This window comes from Oncorhynchus nerka, linkage group LG4 (genome assembly GCF_034236695.1).
Source record: "Oncorhynchus nerka isolate Pitt River linkage group LG4, Oner_Uvic_2.0, whole genome shotgun sequence".
Classification (NCBI taxonomy): Eukaryota; Metazoa; Chordata; class Actinopteri; order Salmoniformes; family Salmonidae; genus Oncorhynchus; species Oncorhynchus nerka.
This window is the reverse complement of record NC_088399.1, coordinates 14101668-14121780: the sequence shown is the minus strand read 5'-3', so window position 1 is coordinate 14121780 and position 20113 is coordinate 14101668. Positions and strand designations below refer to the sequence as shown.

General features: G+C 42.1%; 1 protein-coding gene across 1 annotated transcript in view; it reads right to left on the bottom strand.

Moving 5' to 3' along the window:
• The window catches only part of megf10 (multiple EGF-like-domains 10), a 108850-nt gene that overhangs the window by 80753 nt on the left and 7984 nt on the right, over nt 1-20113 (bottom strand). Inside the window, exon 2 of the mRNA XM_029647142.2 lies at nt 4853-4995. Within this exon, the coding sequence (XP_029503002.1) occupies nt 4853-4977 (125 nt within the window). The 5' untranslated portion in view covers nt 4978-4995. The remainder of the gene's footprint in view (nt 1-4852; nt 4996-20113) is intronic.

The following is a 20113-nucleotide window of genomic DNA, read 5'->3' as shown; positions in this document are numbered from 1 at the left end:
TCTGGGAATTGAAAGAATAAACAATGGCGCAAGAGAAGCAAACAAGCCGGCATCCTGACAAGACAACGTTGGTGAGCAAATAAACCGCCTCTACCCTCCGTTCTATTGGCGAACGTACAATCAATCACTAGATAACAAACTGGACAAGCTCCTCTCGAGACTATCCTATCAACGGACCTGAAGAACTGTAATATTATTTTTTCTCGGAACAAGGACATGGATAATATACCTCTCACTGGTTTTTCCATACATCGTCTAGACCGGGTGGCAGTCTCGGGTAAGATGAGGTGTGTGTCGCTTTGTTAACAACAGCTGGTGCGCAACCTTTAATGTTAAGGAAGTCTCAAGTTTTTACTCGCCTGAGTTAGAATACCTCATGATAAACTGCAGACCATAGTATTTACTAAGAGAGATTTCATTCATATTTTTCGCAGCTGTCTATTTACCACCACAAACTAATGCTGGCACCAAGACTGCACTCAACAAGCTGTATAGGGCCATAAGAAAACAAGAAAATGCACATCTAGAGGCAGCCCTTCTCGGACCAGTGATTTTAATGCAGGGAAACTGAAATCTGTTTGAGCTTATTTTTACCACAATGTCACCTTTGCAACTAAAGGCAACAAAACTCTTGATCACCTTAACTCTACACACAGAAACGCATACACGCATACAAGGCCCTCCCTCACCCTCCCTTTGGCGAATATAACCATAACTCTATCGTCCTGATTAGAGGTTGACTGATTAATCGGAATGGCCGATTAATTAGGGCCGATTTGAAGTTTTCATAACAATCGGAAATCGGTATTTTTGGACATTGATTTGGCCGATTTAAAATTATTATTATAATTTTTTTTTAAATTACACCTTCATTTAATCTGTATTTAACTAGGCAAGTCAGTTAAGAACACATTCTTATTTTCAATGACGGCCAAGGAACAGTGGGTTAACTGCCTCATTCAGGGGCAGAACGACAGATTTTCACCTTGTCAGCTCGGGGGACCCAATCTTGCAACCTTACAGTCCAACGCTATAACCACCTGCCTCTCATTGCACTCCACAAGGAGACTCCCTGTTACACAAATGCAGTAAGCCAAGGTAAGTTGCTAGCTAGCATTAAACTTGTCTTATAAAAAACAATCAATCAATCATAATCACTAGTTAACTACACATGGTTGAGGATATTACTATTTTATATAATCTGACTGAGCATACAAGCATACAAGTATCTGACTGAGCGGTGGTAGGCAGCAGCAGGCTCGTAAGCATTAATTCAAACAGCACTTTCGTGCGTTTTGCCAGCAGCTCTTAGTTGTGCGTCAAGCATTGCGCTGTTTATGACTTCAAGCCTATCAACTACCGAGATGAGGCTGGTGTAACCGAAGGGAAATGGCTAGCTAGTTAGCGGGGTGCGCGCTTACAGAGTTTCAAACGTCACTCGCTCTAAGACATGGAGTGGTTGTTCCCCTTGCTCTGCATGGGTAACGCTGCTTTGAGGGTGGCTGTTGTCGTTGTGTTCCTGGTTCGAGCCCAGAGAGGAGTGGGGAGAGGGACGGAAGCTATACTGTTACACTGGCAATACTAAAGTGCCTATAAGAACATCCAATAGTCAAAGGTTAATGAAATACAAATGGTATAGAGGGAAATAGTCCTATAATTCCTATAATAACTACAACCTAAAACTTATTACCTGGGAATATTGAAGACTCATGTTAAAAGGAACCACCAGCTTTCATATGTTCTCATGTTCTTACATGGCACATATTGCACTTTTACTTTCTTCTCCAACACTTTGTTTTCGCATTATTTAAACCAAATTGAACATGTTTCATTATTTATTTGAGTCTAAATTGATTTTATTGATGTATTATATTAAGTTAAAATAAGTGTTCATTCAGTATTGTTGTAATTGTCATTATTACAAATAAATTTTTAAAACCGTCCGATTAATCGGTATCGGCTCCCCCCCCCCCCCCCCCAATAATCGGTATCGGTATCGAAAAATCATCAACCTCTAGTCCTGATGCATGATGCCTGCTTACAAGCAAAAACTCAGACAGGAAGTACCGTTGATGCACTCAATACGGAAGTGATCCGATGAAGCGGATGCTAAGCTACAGGAATGTTTTGCTAGCATAGATAGGAATAATGTTCCAGGATTCATCCGATAACACTAAGGAGTTTACCACATCAATCACCAGCTTCATTAATAAGTGCATCGACTGCATCGTCCCCACAGTGACCATATGTACATATCCCAACCAGAAGCCATGGATTACATTCAACATCCACACTGAGCTAAAGGATAGACCTGTCGTTTTCAAGAAGTGGGACACTAATCCCTCTAAGACCTCTGACGAACCCTCAAACTGGCAAAGCATCAATACAGGACTAAGATCGAATCCTACTACGCCTTCTCTGACCCTCGTCGGATGCGGCAGGGCTTGTAAAGTATCACATACTACAAAGGGAAAGCCAGCCATGACCTGCCCAGTGACACCAGCCTACCAGACAAGCTAAATGACTTCTATGCTCGCTTTGAGGCAATAAACATTGAACCATGCATGAGAGTACCAACTCTTCCGGACAGAGGAAGGCCCTTCCGGTGTCAGAGGAAGGCCCTAAAAACTGTCAAAGACTCCAGCCACCCAAGTCATAGACTGTTCTCTCTGCTACCACACAGCAAGCGATACCAATGCACCAAGTCTGGAACCAACAGGACCCTGAACAGCTTCTACTCCCAAGCGATAAGACTGATAAATAGTTAACCAAATAGCTACCCATTTTGCAATAACTCTTTTGATTCATCACATAAGCTGCTGCTACTGCTTATTATCTATCCTGTTGCCTAGTCACTTTATCCCTACCTGGTACGGCAACTGCTCCGCCCACAGCCGCAAGGCTCTCCAGAGGGTAGTGAGGTCTGCACAACGCATCACCGGGGGCACACTGCCTGCCCTCCAGTACACCTACACCACTAGATGTCACAGGAAAGCCAAAAAGATCACCACGGACAACAACCACCCGAGACACGACCTGTTCACCCCGCTATCATCCAGAAGGCGAGGTCAGTACAGGTGCATCAAAGCTGGGACCGAGAGACTGAAAAACAGCTTCTATCTCAAGGCCATCAGACTGTTAAACAGCCATCACTAACATTGAGTGGCTGCTGCCAACATATTGACTCAACTCCAGCCACTTTAATAATGGAAATTGATGTAAAAATGTATCACTAGTCACTTTAAACAATGCCGCTTAATATAATGTTTACATACCCTACATTACTCATCTCATATGTATATACTGTACTCGATACCATCTACTGCATCTTGCCTATGCCGTTCTGTACCATCACTCATTCATATATCTTTATTTACATATTCTTTATCCCTTTACACTTGTGTGTATAAGGTAGTTGTTGTGGAATTGTTAGGTTAGATTACTCATCGGTTATTACTGCATTGTAGGAACTAGAAGCACAAGCATTTCGCTACACTCGCATTAACATCTGCTAACCATGTGTATGTGACAAATACAATTGGATTTGATTTGATTTACCCGTTCATAAATTCAGAGCATTATTCTCAGACTGCACACTGGACGCTCTGGCCGAGGAGAAGGGTTGATCCGGGTGTTTTGACCGCAAAAACAGCAGTCAAGCATCCAAGCTAACTGGCTATGTTTGACTAGCTTGCTAGCTACTTACAGACACAAATGAGAGAACATCTCACTCTGACCATTTACTCACCCTAGCAGAGCTGGTTGGGCTGTTTTATGTTATCCAGAGCGTTGGTGTCTGCAACTGTGTTGCTGGCAACAATTGAATTACGCTTTTTTTCCCCCAATGTTTACTGACACCGGCCATATACAATGGGTGTTGAGCGTTCGTAAATTCCTTTATTTCGTTCGTAAATTCCGTTATTTTACCAGCTACGTCTATCGACAGTTGTCACAGTGACATAATGAACATTCTATTTAAATGGTTACATGCATAGTGGAATCTTTTGTTCAGGCATGTAGCTAGCTAAACAATGAACCATATTCCCAACTCATGATGTTACTACCCTGCATGAATCTGCAGGTAGCTAACCAGCCAGGTTCAACATTAGCTAGCTAACATTAGGCTATAACTAGCAATGCAAATGAAATAATATTACTACACAGATCATACAGATAATACACGTAACGTTAGCTAGCGAGCCAGCTAATGTTAGCATTTTTGGGCCTCCCGAGTGGTGCAGCGGTCTAAGGCACCGCATTGAAAGTGCTAGAGGCATTACCACAGACCCGGGCGTCCCAGACTCGGGAGTCCCATAGGACGGCGCACAATTGGCTCAGCGTCGTCCAGGTTAGGGGAGGGTTTGGCCTGTGGGGCTTTTGTGGGAAGCGGGTGCCTGCGGGCTGACTGCGGTTGCCAGTTGAACAGTGTTTCCTCTGACACATTGGTGTGGCTGGTTGTTCTAAAACAATGTTGAGAAATGTGAGTCTTGCTAAGTACTTAAATCTGGGTTTGGGTCAACTCCATTCCCATTAATTGAATTACGATTCATGAATGGAAAGGTCCACAGCGACAATAATGATCCGTTTGCGATTCATGAACTGAATTTCAATGCATCCCCTGAACTGAGTGAACTGATTGAATTGACCTCAACGCAGACTTTAACTTAACTCAACCCAGACTTTAACTTAACTCTAGGGTGTAACTCTAAGGCTGTGGTGGTGTTAAATAATGCACACCTGTGAGAAGGTGTGTCCCTGTATGTGGGTGTGTCTGGCTTGTGGGTGTGTCTGGCCCCTGTGGGTGTGTCTGCCCCTGTGGGTGTGTCTGCCCCTGTGGGTGTGTCTGGCCTACCTCTCCCAGTGGCTGCAGACGTTGGGGTCCTCCAGATTGAGGGAGGAAGTGGAGCGGGGCAAGAAGCAGCACATCACCGCCAGCAGGATAGTCGCGTAGTGCCACAGGAAGGAGGAGGCGGCCATCTTGGGTGGAAGCTACACCTTGGAGACGACAGCAGACAGAAATGAGAATCCAGCTGCTCATGAGTTGGTGTCCTGTCTTTCCCGTAGTCTGTTGTTATAAACACATTTGAATAGGTAACTTGGTGAAGTAAACGCAAGCCTTCTATATCTATTGTTGTGTGAGTGATTTGTGTGTGTGTGTGTGTGTGTGCGTGCGTGCGTGCGTGCGTGCGTGCGTGTGTGTGTGTGTGTGTGTGTGCGTGTGTGTGTGTGCGTGTGTGTGCGTGTGTGTGTGTGTGCAAAAACTACCGACAAACACAAAACTGGTACTTGACTTCATCTCGCCGTCAGAATGCCTACGGTCACAGTGACAGCTTGTTGTGTGGGGACAGGATGGTGAGTCTATTCCCCCACAGAGCTCCTCACTGTTAGACAATTAGTACAGCGTCTGTGTACAGTGGCCCAGTGGCCACTCCATGGGAATGACACACTTACAGCCTTCAGCTGCGAAATGTGCTTTGTGCTGTCTCGCCAGGGTGTATATTAAAGTTATTCTGTTATCACCCATCTCTGCTCTCCTGCGCCTGACTTCCCGGCAACCAGTCAGTCACCCCGTTACAATTGTAGGGTATTGTGTGTTGATCAGTGACACAACATCTCAATGTAATCCGTTTTAAATTCAGGCTGTATGTAACACAACAAAATGTGGAAAAAGTAATGTGAATACTTTCTGAAGGCACTGTACCTTCCAATGGAGTTCCCCACAAAGTTCCCTTAAAGAGTCCATTGGAGTGTTCTTCAAAGTGCAGTTCTTAGTAACCTTACAAAAAGTTCCACTGTCAATACTTCTAGAAGTTCAATTCCACCCGTCAGGGTTAATATTAGGCTTACTTTCATAGCACCCTACTCTAACTACTGTACTCAAAGTCCCTTCGGAGGGCCCTTCATAATTCAGAACCCATAGTTCAGAGTTTAAAAATGCACTTCACAGTGCCCTGCCTTCACACTAACATAAAAATATACAAACCACATAAACATTCCCATATGCGTAGCACCAAAAAATATTTTCAGAAATATACAGTATGTGAATAAATCCACTCGCAGCATGAATTGACACTGCGGCACAAAAAAATCCTCACTAACCATCTGCTTTCCATCAACACCCATTAGATCCATTTGCTTTGTTAGTTTTAGTCATTACAACAGATTCCAGAGAATGACCTTGTAAAAGAGGTTTTAAGAGGCCCTGAGTTGACATGATGTTGAGCACCCAAACCCCAAAGAATGACCTTGTATGCCCTCACGGTGGGGTCAGAGAACAGAGAAAGTCAGAGCGATGACAACACAACAAAGTGAGGAGGATGACAACACAGAGCCCTGTAATTCGGACCGTGAAATACTATTGATGCTTTTGTTCATTGAGTTATTCAAAATTCAAAAAGCACTCGCCCATCTGAGCGATCTTTTTTGCAGGTGCATGAAAAAACAAGACACCCGCACACTGCTTTTGCTAGCATCACTGCTCTTGAAATAAGCTTTACATATCGGCCTCAAGGCCTTTGTCAGTGGCTTCATTGAGTTATGAAATAATGTCACAAGAAAAGTTCTCAACTATTCATCATTGTAGCCTAAAAATATGTCATGATTGGACATGGTGCGATGTGGTAAGATCAAACATTAGGTTATACCACTCTGTTTAATTGTTTCATAACAGAGACATACTGACATTGACGTATCTTCATGATGTTACTTACAGAATATGAAGAGTGACTTTAGTTTTCAAGTATAACTTATTAAAACCATGACATGTCCATTCTCCAAGACTTCACATCTTCTGCCAAATCATCCAGTTCTGTATCTGTAGCATTGTGACTCATTTAACCCCAAAACGTAAGCGTCTCCCTCAAACAGTATGGCATTTGTTTCATAGTTTACCAGAATGACAGGATTCAGCCAACAGATTGTTGGTTCCAAAACCGTTGTTGCTATTTGTGATCCCAAGCCACCAATAATGATAAGGGAGAGCCACAAGCCCCAGGCGTATCCTTTTTGTCAAGAAAGTGGTCAAAAGTAACCATTCAGAAGACATTACCTTTGCACATAATAAAAAAAAAAAATCTTTATAGTAGTCAACAGTGTTTCAACCATAAATCAATATACACCAGCAAATAGAAGTGGCCGCAACAACAAAAAATGACCCGCTACCGGTTGTTATGGAATTGTTTTCCATTCTGAGGGGACCAAATTGAAGACAAGCGCTGGACTCCCCTACCACTGACGTTTCCTCCTGTGGTACACCTCACATTGATTTGGAGTCTGTTTCTCATCCATTCCATTTCTCCTTGGTGGGGCATCTGTGTGGCAAACCCCAAACAACTGACTGCTTCCCCACATATAATTATTGAGCTTCATTCAACATCGTTTACTGTCTATTGTTTCATTTGAAGTCTTATAAGATAAATATTCATTTTCCCAGAACAGTTTTCAGAACATTTAAGAAGCTTTAACTAGATGCACAGTATATCTCCAGAATGAAGCTGAATTGCTATTTATGACAAGACCTAGTACCGTACATTGGATGGAAATATTCAGGACAGACATAACTACATTCTACGTGAAAGATCCTCAAGTGCACATTACAGTGTCTTCAGAAAGTATTCACGCCCCTTGACTCTTTCCACATTTTGTTGTGTTAAAGCCTTAATTTAAAATGCATTTTTGTGAGATTTTGCGTCACTGGCCTACACACAATACCCCATAATGTCAAAGTGAAATTATGTTTTTAGGATTTATTTTACAAATGAATTAAAACTGAAAAGCTGAAATGTATTGAGTCAATAAGTATTCAACCCCTTTGTTATGGAAAGCCGAAATAATTTCAGGAGTAAAAATGTGCTTTAACATGTCACATAATAAGTTGCATGAATGAGTACCTCATCTCTGTACCTCACACATACAATTATCTGTAAGGACCCTCTGTCGAGCTGTGAATTTCAAACACAGATTCAACCACAAAAACCAGGGAGGTTTTCCAATATTGGTAGATGGGTAAAAAAAAAAAGCTGACATTGACTATCCCTTTCAGCATGATAAAGTTATTAATTACACTTTGGATGGTGTATCAATACACCCAGTCACTACAAAGATACAGGCGTCCTTCCTAAATCAGTTGCTGTAGAGGAAGGAAACCGCTCAGGGATTTCACCATGAGACCAATGGTGACTTTAAAACAGTTACAGAGTTTAATAGCTGAGATATAAGAAATCTGAGGATGGATCAATAACAATGCAGTTACTCCACAATACTAACCTAAGTGACAGAGTGAAAAGAAAGAAGTCTGTATAGAATAAAAATATTCCAAAACATGTATCCTGTTTGCAATAAGGCACGAAAGTAAAATTGCTAAAAATGTGGCAGAGGAATTATCTTTATGTCCTGAATATAAAGCGTTATGTCTGGGGCAAATCCAACACAACACATCACTGAGTACCACTCATCATTGTGGTGGCTGCATCATGTTATGGGTATGCTTATCATTGGCAAGGACTAGGGAGGTTTTTAGGGTACATAGAAATAGAATAGAGCTGAGCACAGGCACATTTCTAGAGGAAAACCTGGTTCAGTCGGCTTTACAACAGACACTGGGAGACAAATACACCTTTCAGTAGGACAATAACCTAAGACACAGGGTCAAATATAGAGTGGAGTTGCTTAACAAGACGACATTGAATGTCCCTGAGTGGCCTAGTTACATTTCTGACATAAATCGGCTTAACAATCTATGGCAAAATTGAAAATGGTTGTCTAGCAATGATCAACAACCAACTTGACAGAGCTTAAAGAATTTTTTAAAGAATAATGTGCGAATATTGTTCAATCTAGGTAGGCAAAGACTTACCCAGAAAGACTCACAGCTGTAATCGTTGCCAACGGTGATTCTAACATGTATTGACTCAGGAGTGTGAACGCTTACGTAAATGAGATATTTCTGTAATTCATTTTCACTAGATTTTCATTTAAATTCCACCCCTGTGCACACCATTACAACAAGCTAAATATACCACAATAATCACATCGGAGATACAGAAGAACCTGTGCGTGTGGAAAGGCCGGATCAGCTTCACACATTGAAAATACAAATGTCACTGATCGGACATGCTTTGATACGAATGAGCCCTATCAAATCTCAGAAACCTTCTCGGGACTCTTTAGAGGGCAGTAGGAGGGAAGGATGCATTCTTAAAGTATTAAAACAGGTCCAAACTGGCCCTGTCCACTGCCCACTGAGTCACCACTTCCTGCCTGACTCACAGAGGGTAGAAGGGTGTCGAGGGCAAAGTCCTTGAGACCCAAAGCAGGTCATTTGAATATTGCACTACTTTGTGCAGAAATCCCCCTCTCCCCCGCTTCAGCTTCCCCATCCAGTATTTTACACGCAAGACTGCAAAAAGGTAGGGGTAAGAACCCAAGCCAACAATGCATGCCATTGGTGCAAGCCCAACCCTGTGCCATCAAAGCCCTAGCAGTGTTTCATCTCAGAGGAATCCAAAGCCTCCTTTCGCTAATGGACATGTTGAAACCAGTTTGCTCTCTCTTTCTCTGTCTCTTGCTCTCTCTCTGTCTCTATTTTCTATACCTCCTGTCTGATAGTACACTGCTTAGCATCCCTGGCATCAACAGTCATGTCACATCCCAGGCAACTGTACATGGTAGAAGTCTATGGCAGCACATAAACAAGTCAAAAACAAAGTCAAAATGCAGCACTGGCTCCAAATAGTATAATGTTTCTTTGATGATTTCTAAACTTTGAATCTTTGCGTGCAAGATGTTGTTCACAGCTTGAAGGGATAGTTCACTCAAAGAACTTGTCAGAATTTGTCTGAGGCGTTCAAATAAAAAAAATCCCATTGTGTGTAGTGTAAGACTAGTTAATATGCAACATAGTCTACAAATCAAACATTGTTAGTGTGGCAGGTTGAGCTTCCTGCAAGGAATGAAGCTTGTAGTGATAGAAAGACATCCCTGGTTGATGCAACTTCATGTATATGATCTGACCACATTGCTTCTACAGCTGCTCTCCACATCTCTCTGTGCTAAGCTAGCTAACCAAATAAAAGGCTAACCACCAGGGCTGCATCTCTGCCTCAGGCTAACCTCCCGAAACCCCAGTAGAAAGAGGACGATGGAAGACGGGCTTCTGCGTCCTCTCGCTGATGACAGTGTGTCTATGCGGGCGGTTAATGGGGGCACCAGGGGCTCGCTCTCTGGTTTCACTGAGCTAACGGGCACAGCTGCACCCACCCCGCAAAACCCCAAACCCCCTCCCCGGGACAACTGCAGCAGTTCACAAACAAGGGTGTTGCTGTGCGTGTGAAAGAACCCTACACACACTATACACACCACTCCTGATGCAGGGCTTAGGGGGCCAACAGGGCTTTGATATGCTGTGCATAGCAGTCCAGTATCGGATGCCCCGAGGAAGTTCATTCAAGCACAAACAGAGGACGGACTGAGTTCGTGCACAAAGTATTCAATTGCCAAAACATGCTGTCTTCTTTAGGCACTTCTGCCAACGTGGGGCTTAGCCGTCCAAAGTTAGTTCACTAGAGAACTATTCAGAATTGAGATGACGAAATGACAAGCTGTTTTACACAGTATATGCTGGTTAGTGGAGTTGTCAGTTATGACAGCAGTAGAGTCAGATACTGAAGAGTGGTAAACAGGCAATAGCCAATTGGTGCATAGGGTGCAACAGCTTTGGGTGATTGGGGACGATAAGTACCCAGCAAGCACATAACGTTCTGAGAACCATATGTTTCTTAGAGCTTGTTGAGAGCGTGGTTAGTTTCCGAATGGGTTGCAAGGAATAAGTTAGTCCTAAATATTTCAAAAACTAAAAGCACTATATTTGGGACAAATCATTCACTAAACCCTAAACATCAACTAAATCTTGTAATGAATAATGTGGAAATTTAGCAAGTTGAGGAGACTAAACTTCATGGTCAAAACATATTCATACAACAGTAGCTAGGATGGGGAGAAGTCTGTCTATAAAAAAAGCACTGCTCTGCACTCTTAACAGCACAATCAACAAGGCAGGTCCTACAGGTCCTAGTTTTGTTGCACCTGGACTACTGTTCAGTCCCCAAGTCCAGAACAGACGATGGGAGGCGCACAGTACTACATAGAGCCATGACTACATGGAACTCTATTCCACATAAAGTAACTCATGCAAGCAGTAAAATTATATTTAAAAAACAGATACAAATACACATTATGGAATAGCAGGGACTGTGAAGCGACACAAATATAGACACATGAATACAAACACACGATAACATACGCACTATACTCACACGTACACATGTATTTTGTGTTATAGATATGTGGTAGTAGAGTAGGGGCCTGAGGTCACACAGTTAATACGTTGTGAAATCTGTTCTGAATGTATTGGTGGCGCAGGGGACTAATTCCATAGTTAGAGGACCGAAGATCATTGGTTTGAATCGCACTGATGCCGCGCCACAATAAAAAATAAATGTGTTTGCATAATTAATGCCTAAGCAAATGGATTTTCATCTGTGCATGGAGTTCAAAAAGGGTCAATTAAGATAGCAGTGTTATTAGAATTCTTATTGAAACATATTCTCAAACGTTACTTAATTACCTTCAAATAACCTATGATTTTTTATTCTCAGAATGTTAATAAAACCTCTCAGGAAAACTTTCAGGGAACCGGAGCAAAACGTTCTCAGAACCTTCCTGCAACTTAAAATGAACGTTACCAGAACAGGCAAAAATCTCACTTCCGTTCTCAAAACTTAAAAATTCAGCTTTACCAGTCAGGAAACTTATGGCTTCGTTCCCAGAAACAATGGGAAACCACAAAAGTATGGTCCCACAACTTCCAAGGAACAAAATGTGCTAGCTGGGTAGTAGCCTTGCAAGAGGCTCATAGGAGCAGCTTCATGTACAAGTACACACCCTGGACAGGACGCTAGTCTATCGCAGGGCTTTGGCAGGGTTTGAACCTTGAGTTTATCAACTACATGTACAAGTGTGAATAACTAAGAGTCTTATAGGAGGTTGAGTTTTCATCTGACAAATCCTACAACACAGAACAAAACATCTTGCCATCTTTTGATATTTTAAATCTAAAACGTTCAATTATTTCTTCTTAGAAGGCGAATTGAATTCTTAAAAAGTTTGAATGTCAGATCTGTCATTTGTCAGCCCACATTAGCATGTAAATTACCCAGAGGATGTATTTAGCTAAATTGCTAAATTGACAGTGACATGATCTCTTCCTGTGACATCTGCTTTATAAATCAAGTGAGTTAGTTCATGAGTTTTGATTGGACTTGCAGTAGGAATACCTCGACAGGACAGACAGTTTCCTTTACTAGATAATCAAAAATAATCTAGCACTTCCCATTTCCTTTACATTCAGGAGGAACATGAATGACCCTGTGCTGTGTGTGCGTTTGTGTGGGAGCGTGTATTCGACTGTGTGTTCGTGTCTGTCACAGTGGTGGGGCAGGACTCCAAACACCATATCACAAATGTCCTTATCTAGTTACAGTGGTGGGGCAGGACTCCAAACACCTTATCACAAATGTCCTTCTCTAGTTACAGTGGTGGGGCAGGACTCCAAACACCTTATCACAAATGTCCTTATCTAGTTACAGTGGTGGGGCAGGACTCCAAACACCATCACAAATGTCCTTATCTAGTTACAGTGGTGGGGCAGGACTCCAAACACCTTATCACAAATGTCCTTATCTAGTTACAGTGGTGGGGCAGGACTCCAAACACCTTATCACAAATGTCCTTATCTAGTTACAGTGGTGGGGCAGGACTCCAAACACCTTATCACAAATGTCCTTATCTAGTTACAGTGGTGGGGCAAGACTCCAAACACCATCACAAATGTCCTTATCTAGTTACAGTGGTGGGGCAGGACTCCAAACACCTTATCACAAATGTCCTTATCTAGTTACAGTGGTGGGGCAGGACTCCAAACACCTTATCACAAATGTCCTTATCTAGTTACAGTGGTGGGGCAGGACTCCAAACACCTTATCACAAATGTCCTTATCTAGTTACAGTGGTGGGGCAGGACTCCAAACACCTTATCACAAATGTCCTTATCTAGTTACAGTGGTGGGGCAGGACTCCAAACACCTTATCACAAATGTCCTTATCTAGTTACAGTGGTGGGGCAGGACTCCAAACACCTTATCACAAATGTCCTTATCTAGTTACAGTGGTGGGGCAGGACTCCAAACACCTTATCACAAATGTCCTTATCTAGTTACAGTGGTGGGGCAGGACTCCAAACACCTTATCACAAATGTCCTTATCTAGTTACAGTGGTGGGGCAGGACTCCAAACACCTTATCACAAATGTCCTTATCTAGTTACAGTGGTGGGGCAGGACTCCAAACACCTTATCACAAATGTCCTTATCTAGTTACAGTGGTGGGGCAGGACTCCAAACACCTTATCACAAATGTCCTTATCTAGTTACAGTGGTGGGGCAGGACTCCAAACACCTTATCACAAATGTCCTTATCTAGTTACAGTGGTGGGGCAGGACTCCAAACACCTTATCACAAATGTCCTTATCTAGTTACAGTGGTGGGGCAGGACTCCAAACACCTTATCACAAATGTCCTTATCTAGTTACAGTGGTGGGGCAGGACTCCAAACACCTTATCACAAATGTCCTTATCTAGTTACAGTGGTGGGGCAGGACTCCAAACACCATCACAAATGTCCTTATCTAGTTACAGTGGTGGGGCAGGACTCCAAACACCTTATCACAAATGTCCTTATCTAGTTACAGTGGTGGGGCAGGACTCCAAACACCATCACAAATGTCCTTATCTAGTTACAGTGGTGGGGCAGGACTCCAAACACCTTATCACAAATGTCCTTATCTAGTTACAGTGGTGGGGCAGGACTCCAAACACCTTATCACAAATGTCCTTATCTAGTTACAGTGGTGGGGCAGGACTCCAAACACCTTATCACAAATGTCCTTATCTAGTTACAGTGGTGGGGCAGGACTCCAAACACCTTATCACAAATGTCCTTATCTAGTTACAGTGGTGGGGCAGGACTCCAAACACCTTATCACAAATGTCCTTATCTAGTTACAGTGGTGGGGCAGGACTCCAAACACCTTATCACAAATGTCCTTATCTAGTTACAGTGGTGGGGCAGGACTCCAAACACCTTATCACAAATGTCCTTATCTAGTTACAGTGGTGGGGCAGGACTCCAAACACCTTATCACAAATGTCCTTATCTAGTTACAGTGGTGGGGCAGGACTCCAAACACCTTATCACAAATGTCCTTATCTAGTTACAGTGGTGGGGCAGGACTCCAAACACCTTATCACAAATGTCCTTATCTAGTTACAGTGGTGGGGCAGGACTCCAAACACCTTATCACAAATGTCCTTATCTAGTTACAGTGGTGGGGCAGGACTCCAAACACCATCACAAATGTCCTTATCTAGTTACAGTTTTTCTCAATTGCTAAAACACTAAAACCATTGGCTGAACAAAGTGCTCAGTTGCCTGGACTCATTTAGCTAATTATGCAGTCTGTTGTCAATACCTTAAACTATTTCACATGGTAAAACACAATTTGCAGATCTCACTTAGACTTTTCAGCAAATCTCTAAACACATTCTCATTCTCAAAACACATTCTGCACTCTAATGCACATGTCATCCATACTGGTAAACACAAGTGGCAACAATCAAATACAAATAGATAACATATGTCAATGATTGAACACAACCACTCAAAATTGATTTAACCTGTTTCAAATTATGCGAAACAACCAATATAAGCCAGTTCAGAGAGCAAACAGGTTGTTGAAGGTGGGAAGGAGAAAGTCTGAGAATGGATACTGTAGTACAGTGCATTGTAGGCTGTATACTGTACAATGGACAAATGGTCTGGCCCTGAACATTGTGCTTTCCATTTATTAACAGTACTGACTGCTCAATATATTTTGACTGGTTGCAGGTTCATATCAACAAAGAACAAGAATTACAGTATCACAGAGACAAAGGACAAGTTTGTGAGATGCAGGGTACAGTACTGTAAAAATAGGGGTACAAGGAGGAGGAAGAACAAAAAACAAAATTGCAAAGAGCAAAGCAGAGTAGTAGTTTCTGATCAATTTTGAGCTACTATGATAGAACATGTTTTCGTTCATCAAAAGACAATGACGGAAAAATATGAATATTTTTTTAGATTAAAAATGTACTTCTCCCTGAAAATTGTATGTTTTGAACAATAACCTCACACTCAACGTCAACAAAACTAAGGAGATGATTGTGGACTTTAGGAAACAGCAGTGGAGAGGGTAGTAAGTTTTAAGTTCCTCGGCGTACACATCACAGACAAACTGAATTGGTCCACCCACACAGACAGCATCGTGAAGAAGGCGCAGCAGCGCCTCTTCAACCTCAGGAGGCTGAAGAAATTCGGCTTGTCACCAAAAGCACTCACAAACTTCTACAGATGCACAATCGAGAGCATCCTGTCGGGCTGTATCACCGCCTGGTACGGCAACTGCTCCGCCCACAACCGTAAGGCTCTCCAGAGGGTAGTGAGGTCTGCACAACGCATCACCGGGGGAAAACTACCTGCCCTCCAGGACACCTACACCACCCGATGTCACAGGAAGGCCATAAAGATCATCAAGGACAACAGCCACTGCCTGTTCACCCCGCTATCATCCAGAAGGCGAGGTCAGTACAGGTGCATCAAAGCTGGGACCGAGAGACTGAAAAACAGCTTCTATCTCAAGGCCATCAGACTGTTAAACAGCCACCACTAACATTGAGTGGCTGCTGCCAACACACTGACTCAACTCCAGCCACTTTAATAATGGGAATTGATGGGAATTGATGTAAAATATATCACTAGCCACTTTAAACAATGCTACTTAATATAATGTTTACATACACTACATTATTTATCTCATATGTATACGTATATACTGTACTCTATATCATCTACTGCATCTTTATGTAATACATGTATCACTAGCCACTTTAAACTATGCCACTTTGTTTACATACTCATCTCATATGTATATACTGTACTCGATACCATCTACTGCATCTTGCCTATGCCGCTCTGTACCATCACTCATTCATATATCTTTATGTACATATTCTTTATCCCTTTACACTTGTGTGTATGAGGTAGTAGTTTTGGAATTGTTAGCTAGATTACTCGTTGGTTATTACTGCATTGTCGGAACTAGAAGCACAAGCATTTCGCTACACTCGCATTAACATCTGCTAACCATGTGTATGTGACAAATAAAATTTGATTTGATTTTCTATTTTTCAGGCTATTGTTGACTGACTGCTTGAGAGTGTATATCATTTTGATCACTTTGTTTATGATTTGAGAGCAGTGTTTGATTTTGAACACAGGTAAAACTGTTTTGAGGCGAATGTTTCATTTTGCAAGAGGAGTCAGAGGTTATGTAAATAGTGCTTGAAGATAAGGTTTTGTGTTTAATGTTTTCAGGAAATGGAGCAAGGTTTCAGAAATGGTGTTTTAGAAATTGAGAAAAACTGTAATTCAATGAACCTTCGGCTAGTGTGAACGTGAAGCTTTGGAGTTGGAAACTTTTACCGGTAGAGAGAGAATGAGTGAGTAGGTCTATGTTGAAAGAGAGAGAGAGAGAGAGAGAAAGAGAGAGAGAGAGAGAGAGAGAGAGAGAGAGAGAGAGAGAGAGAGAGAGAGAGAGAGAGAGAGAGAGAGAGAGAGAGAGAGAGAGAGAGAGAAAGAGAGAGAGAAAGAGAGAACAAACGCAGCTGCTGTGTCTCTTGTCATCTGTGGTGTGTCGTCTGCCTTTCACCTGACCCACTCAGCTGTATACCAGGAACCCCTGCCTTACTTTTAAACACACTTTGCCTGGGAAACTGCTCCAGTATGGGGTCCCATAATGAGTCTAGTCCTCTACCAACTACTTATCTCCCTACCTAATAGGCTTGGGTGGTATACCGTATACACGGTATAAAAGGGAATTTTGAAGTACTGACGGTATGATTTTCAATACCGTCCCCCAAAAATGTGATTGTTCGTTTACAAAGAGCACATGGGGCTTAGCAAATGTGACGTGACGATCCACTGTTGAGCAGCACAAGAGAGGCGATCAAGTTACACAAGGAATTCACAACTAATGTTTGCCAGCTAAGTTAACTATCTAAGATGTGCCAAGTACATTTTCTCCAGCTCAGAGCTCCAGCTATGCATTTTGGTTTGCTAACTTGCTAGCTATAACATTAGGTGTCTAGCTTGCAATATCAAGCTGCTTGATTACAGCAAAGACAATCAATCTCCTTCTGGATCAAGTGTGAGTAGCCTTTTGAGATAGATAGTATAATATATAGTATATATATAATATATAATACTATCTATAATATATAGATAGTATATAGATAGTATAACTTTATGAGCCAGGTTGTCTGTCCTTGCATTTGGTTTATGTTCGCTTGCGCTTATTAGCATATAGCTAGCGTCAGCTAAAGGAATTCGCTAGTATTTTGTTAGCATTTGTTAGTATAAGAAATAATCCCAAAAATGTGCCCCTCTGCCGGTAATACCGTATACCCCGTTATGGTACAGGAACTGTATGAAGGTATGGAAATCTAATGTTTTAAGACATAGCGTTTCAATCAGTAATGTAGTGCTAGAAAAATTGGTGGGTAAACTTTGATTGACAGTCACGGTGCAAAAAATTACGTTCGCTATACTTTCAATGCATTTTTTCCCAAAAGGTTGGTAAACTTTACCCTCCACTGCATCACTGGGTTCAATGTACTTGCTATAGAAGAGAGAGAGCAGAATTGGGGAAAATTCTATTTCCTTTCACATCAGGAAATACATTGGAAACCATAACAGAGCTAAACAAATGTCTAGAAAATGTCAACTACTGTATGTGAACTACTACAGTAAGACACTGTTCAGTGAAGTACCAGGCACAAGCAGTGAGAGGCACAGCCTAATTAAGAGTGTGTGTGTGTGTGTGTGTGTGTGTGTGTGTGTGTGTGTGTGTGTGTGTGTGTGTGTGTGTGTGTGTGTGTGTGTGTGTGTGTGTGTGTGTGTGTGTGTGTCGGTTGCCACTTACCATGCTCACTAATGTCTCCAAAGCTTACGGTGTTCAAATGGTCTTTCTCTAAGCAGCCCCTTGCTACTGTTTATTGGGACAGGTGGTGCATTCAGAAAAGCTGTACAATTCCCCTATCTGAGATATCTACTGCAGCCCTCTTCCTCCACATACAACACCCATTCTGCCAGTCACATTCTGTTAAAGGTCCCCAAAGCACACACATCCCTGGGTCGCTCCTCTTTTCAGTTCGCTGCAGCTAGCGACTAGAACGAGCTGCAACAAACACTCAAACTGGGCAGTTTTATCTCAATCTCTTCATTCAAAGACTCAATCATGGACACTCTTACTGACAGTTGTGGCTGCTTTGCGAGATGTATTGTTGTCTCTACCTTCTTGCCCTTTGTGTTGTTGTCTGTGCTCAATAATGTTTGTACCATGTTTTGTGCTGCTATCATGTTGCGGTGCTACCATGTTGTTGTCATGTTGTGTTGCTACCATGCTGTGTTGTCATGTGTTACTGCCTTGGTATGTTGTTGACTTTTAGGTCTCTCTTTATGTAGTGTTGTGTTGTCTCTCTTGTCGTGATGTGAGTTTTGTCCTATATTTATATTTTATTTATATTTGTATTTTTAATCCAATCCCAGCAGGAGGCCTTTTGCCTTTTGGTAGGCCGTCGTTGTAAATAAAAATGTGTTCTTAATTGACTTGCCTAGTTAAATAAAGGTTAAATAAAAAATGTTTTTTTTTTTTTAAATGCCAAGTGATCCCTGCACAACACATAAGCTCACACAACCCAATAAAGTATCGCACTTTAAAGGGGGATTCCACTAATGGTCAAACGTGTTTGGGGAAACAAAAAACATTAGGATATACTCATAAACATGTATGTTGACAGATGTTGAGAGGATACAGCATTTTTGCTCATCCCATAACCCAAAAAAGGTAACTTGGTCCATTTGATGCCCCACCTGTGTTAGCTGTGATTGATTGAGCTTTCCTGTCTCAAAACTGTCCAGCCCCGTCTATCCGGTACTCCAAGCCGACTTGAGCAAACGCGCAAATGATTTGAAAGACTTTAAATACTACTTGAGCCCAGGTCTGGCCAGTGTCCGCATATCATTTCACCTAACGCTCTAGTTTTCATAATCAGAAGTGGAACCAAAGGAGGTCGTTGGTTCCAGACAGTCAGACATCAGGGGATGAGGAGGGTCAGACAGTAAGGATGGGAAGTGTGGCTGCCACCAGAGACAAGAGAGCAGGAAATGACAGTAAAGTCGCCCGTTTATGGCGGCTTCCAGGCAGTGGACTTGGATACGAAGAGGCCTGGAGTGAAAATATAGAGTTACACACTTTGCTGCCCTGAGGACCCAGACCCAAACAGCAGAGAGAGATATCAGAGAGATATGTCGGTAGGCGCCAACCGTGAAAGCCTTAGTCATAACGCCAAAACGATGTTATCTTATGACAAATTGTATTATAGAATGTTATGCCATTGTGCAGTTAAAAAAGATGTGCATTAGGGAAAGTATGCTAATGGGTAACTCCTCTGTCACTCGGTGGCATCGTTGCCATTGTTATCGACATTCTGCTGACACCGCAGCCATGTTGATGCCTGACTGATGACTAATGCCCAGTCTTTCTGAACGGGGGCAAATTACTGTTTTGTCTAAATTACACTAAAGTGGCTTGGAAATATGATTACTAAAGTAGGCAAATAATTAGTAGGAAACAACTTTGCCATCCTTATGATGCAGGGCAAGTTTACTTTAGAGAGATGGCAATGTTGCCATTAGGTAGTCAAATTTGTAAAAAAAATATCTAGCAATGCTAATATTTGCTAGCTAAAATTCAGTGCCGTCCCCTCAATCTTAGGTGGCTAGCTAAAGTTATACTGCATCTAAAGTCAATCTGGTGACATCACAATGATGACAAAAGGTTTTCCTACTAATTATTTGCCTCCTTTTTAAATGTCATCGTTTCCAAGACACAGTCATGCACTTT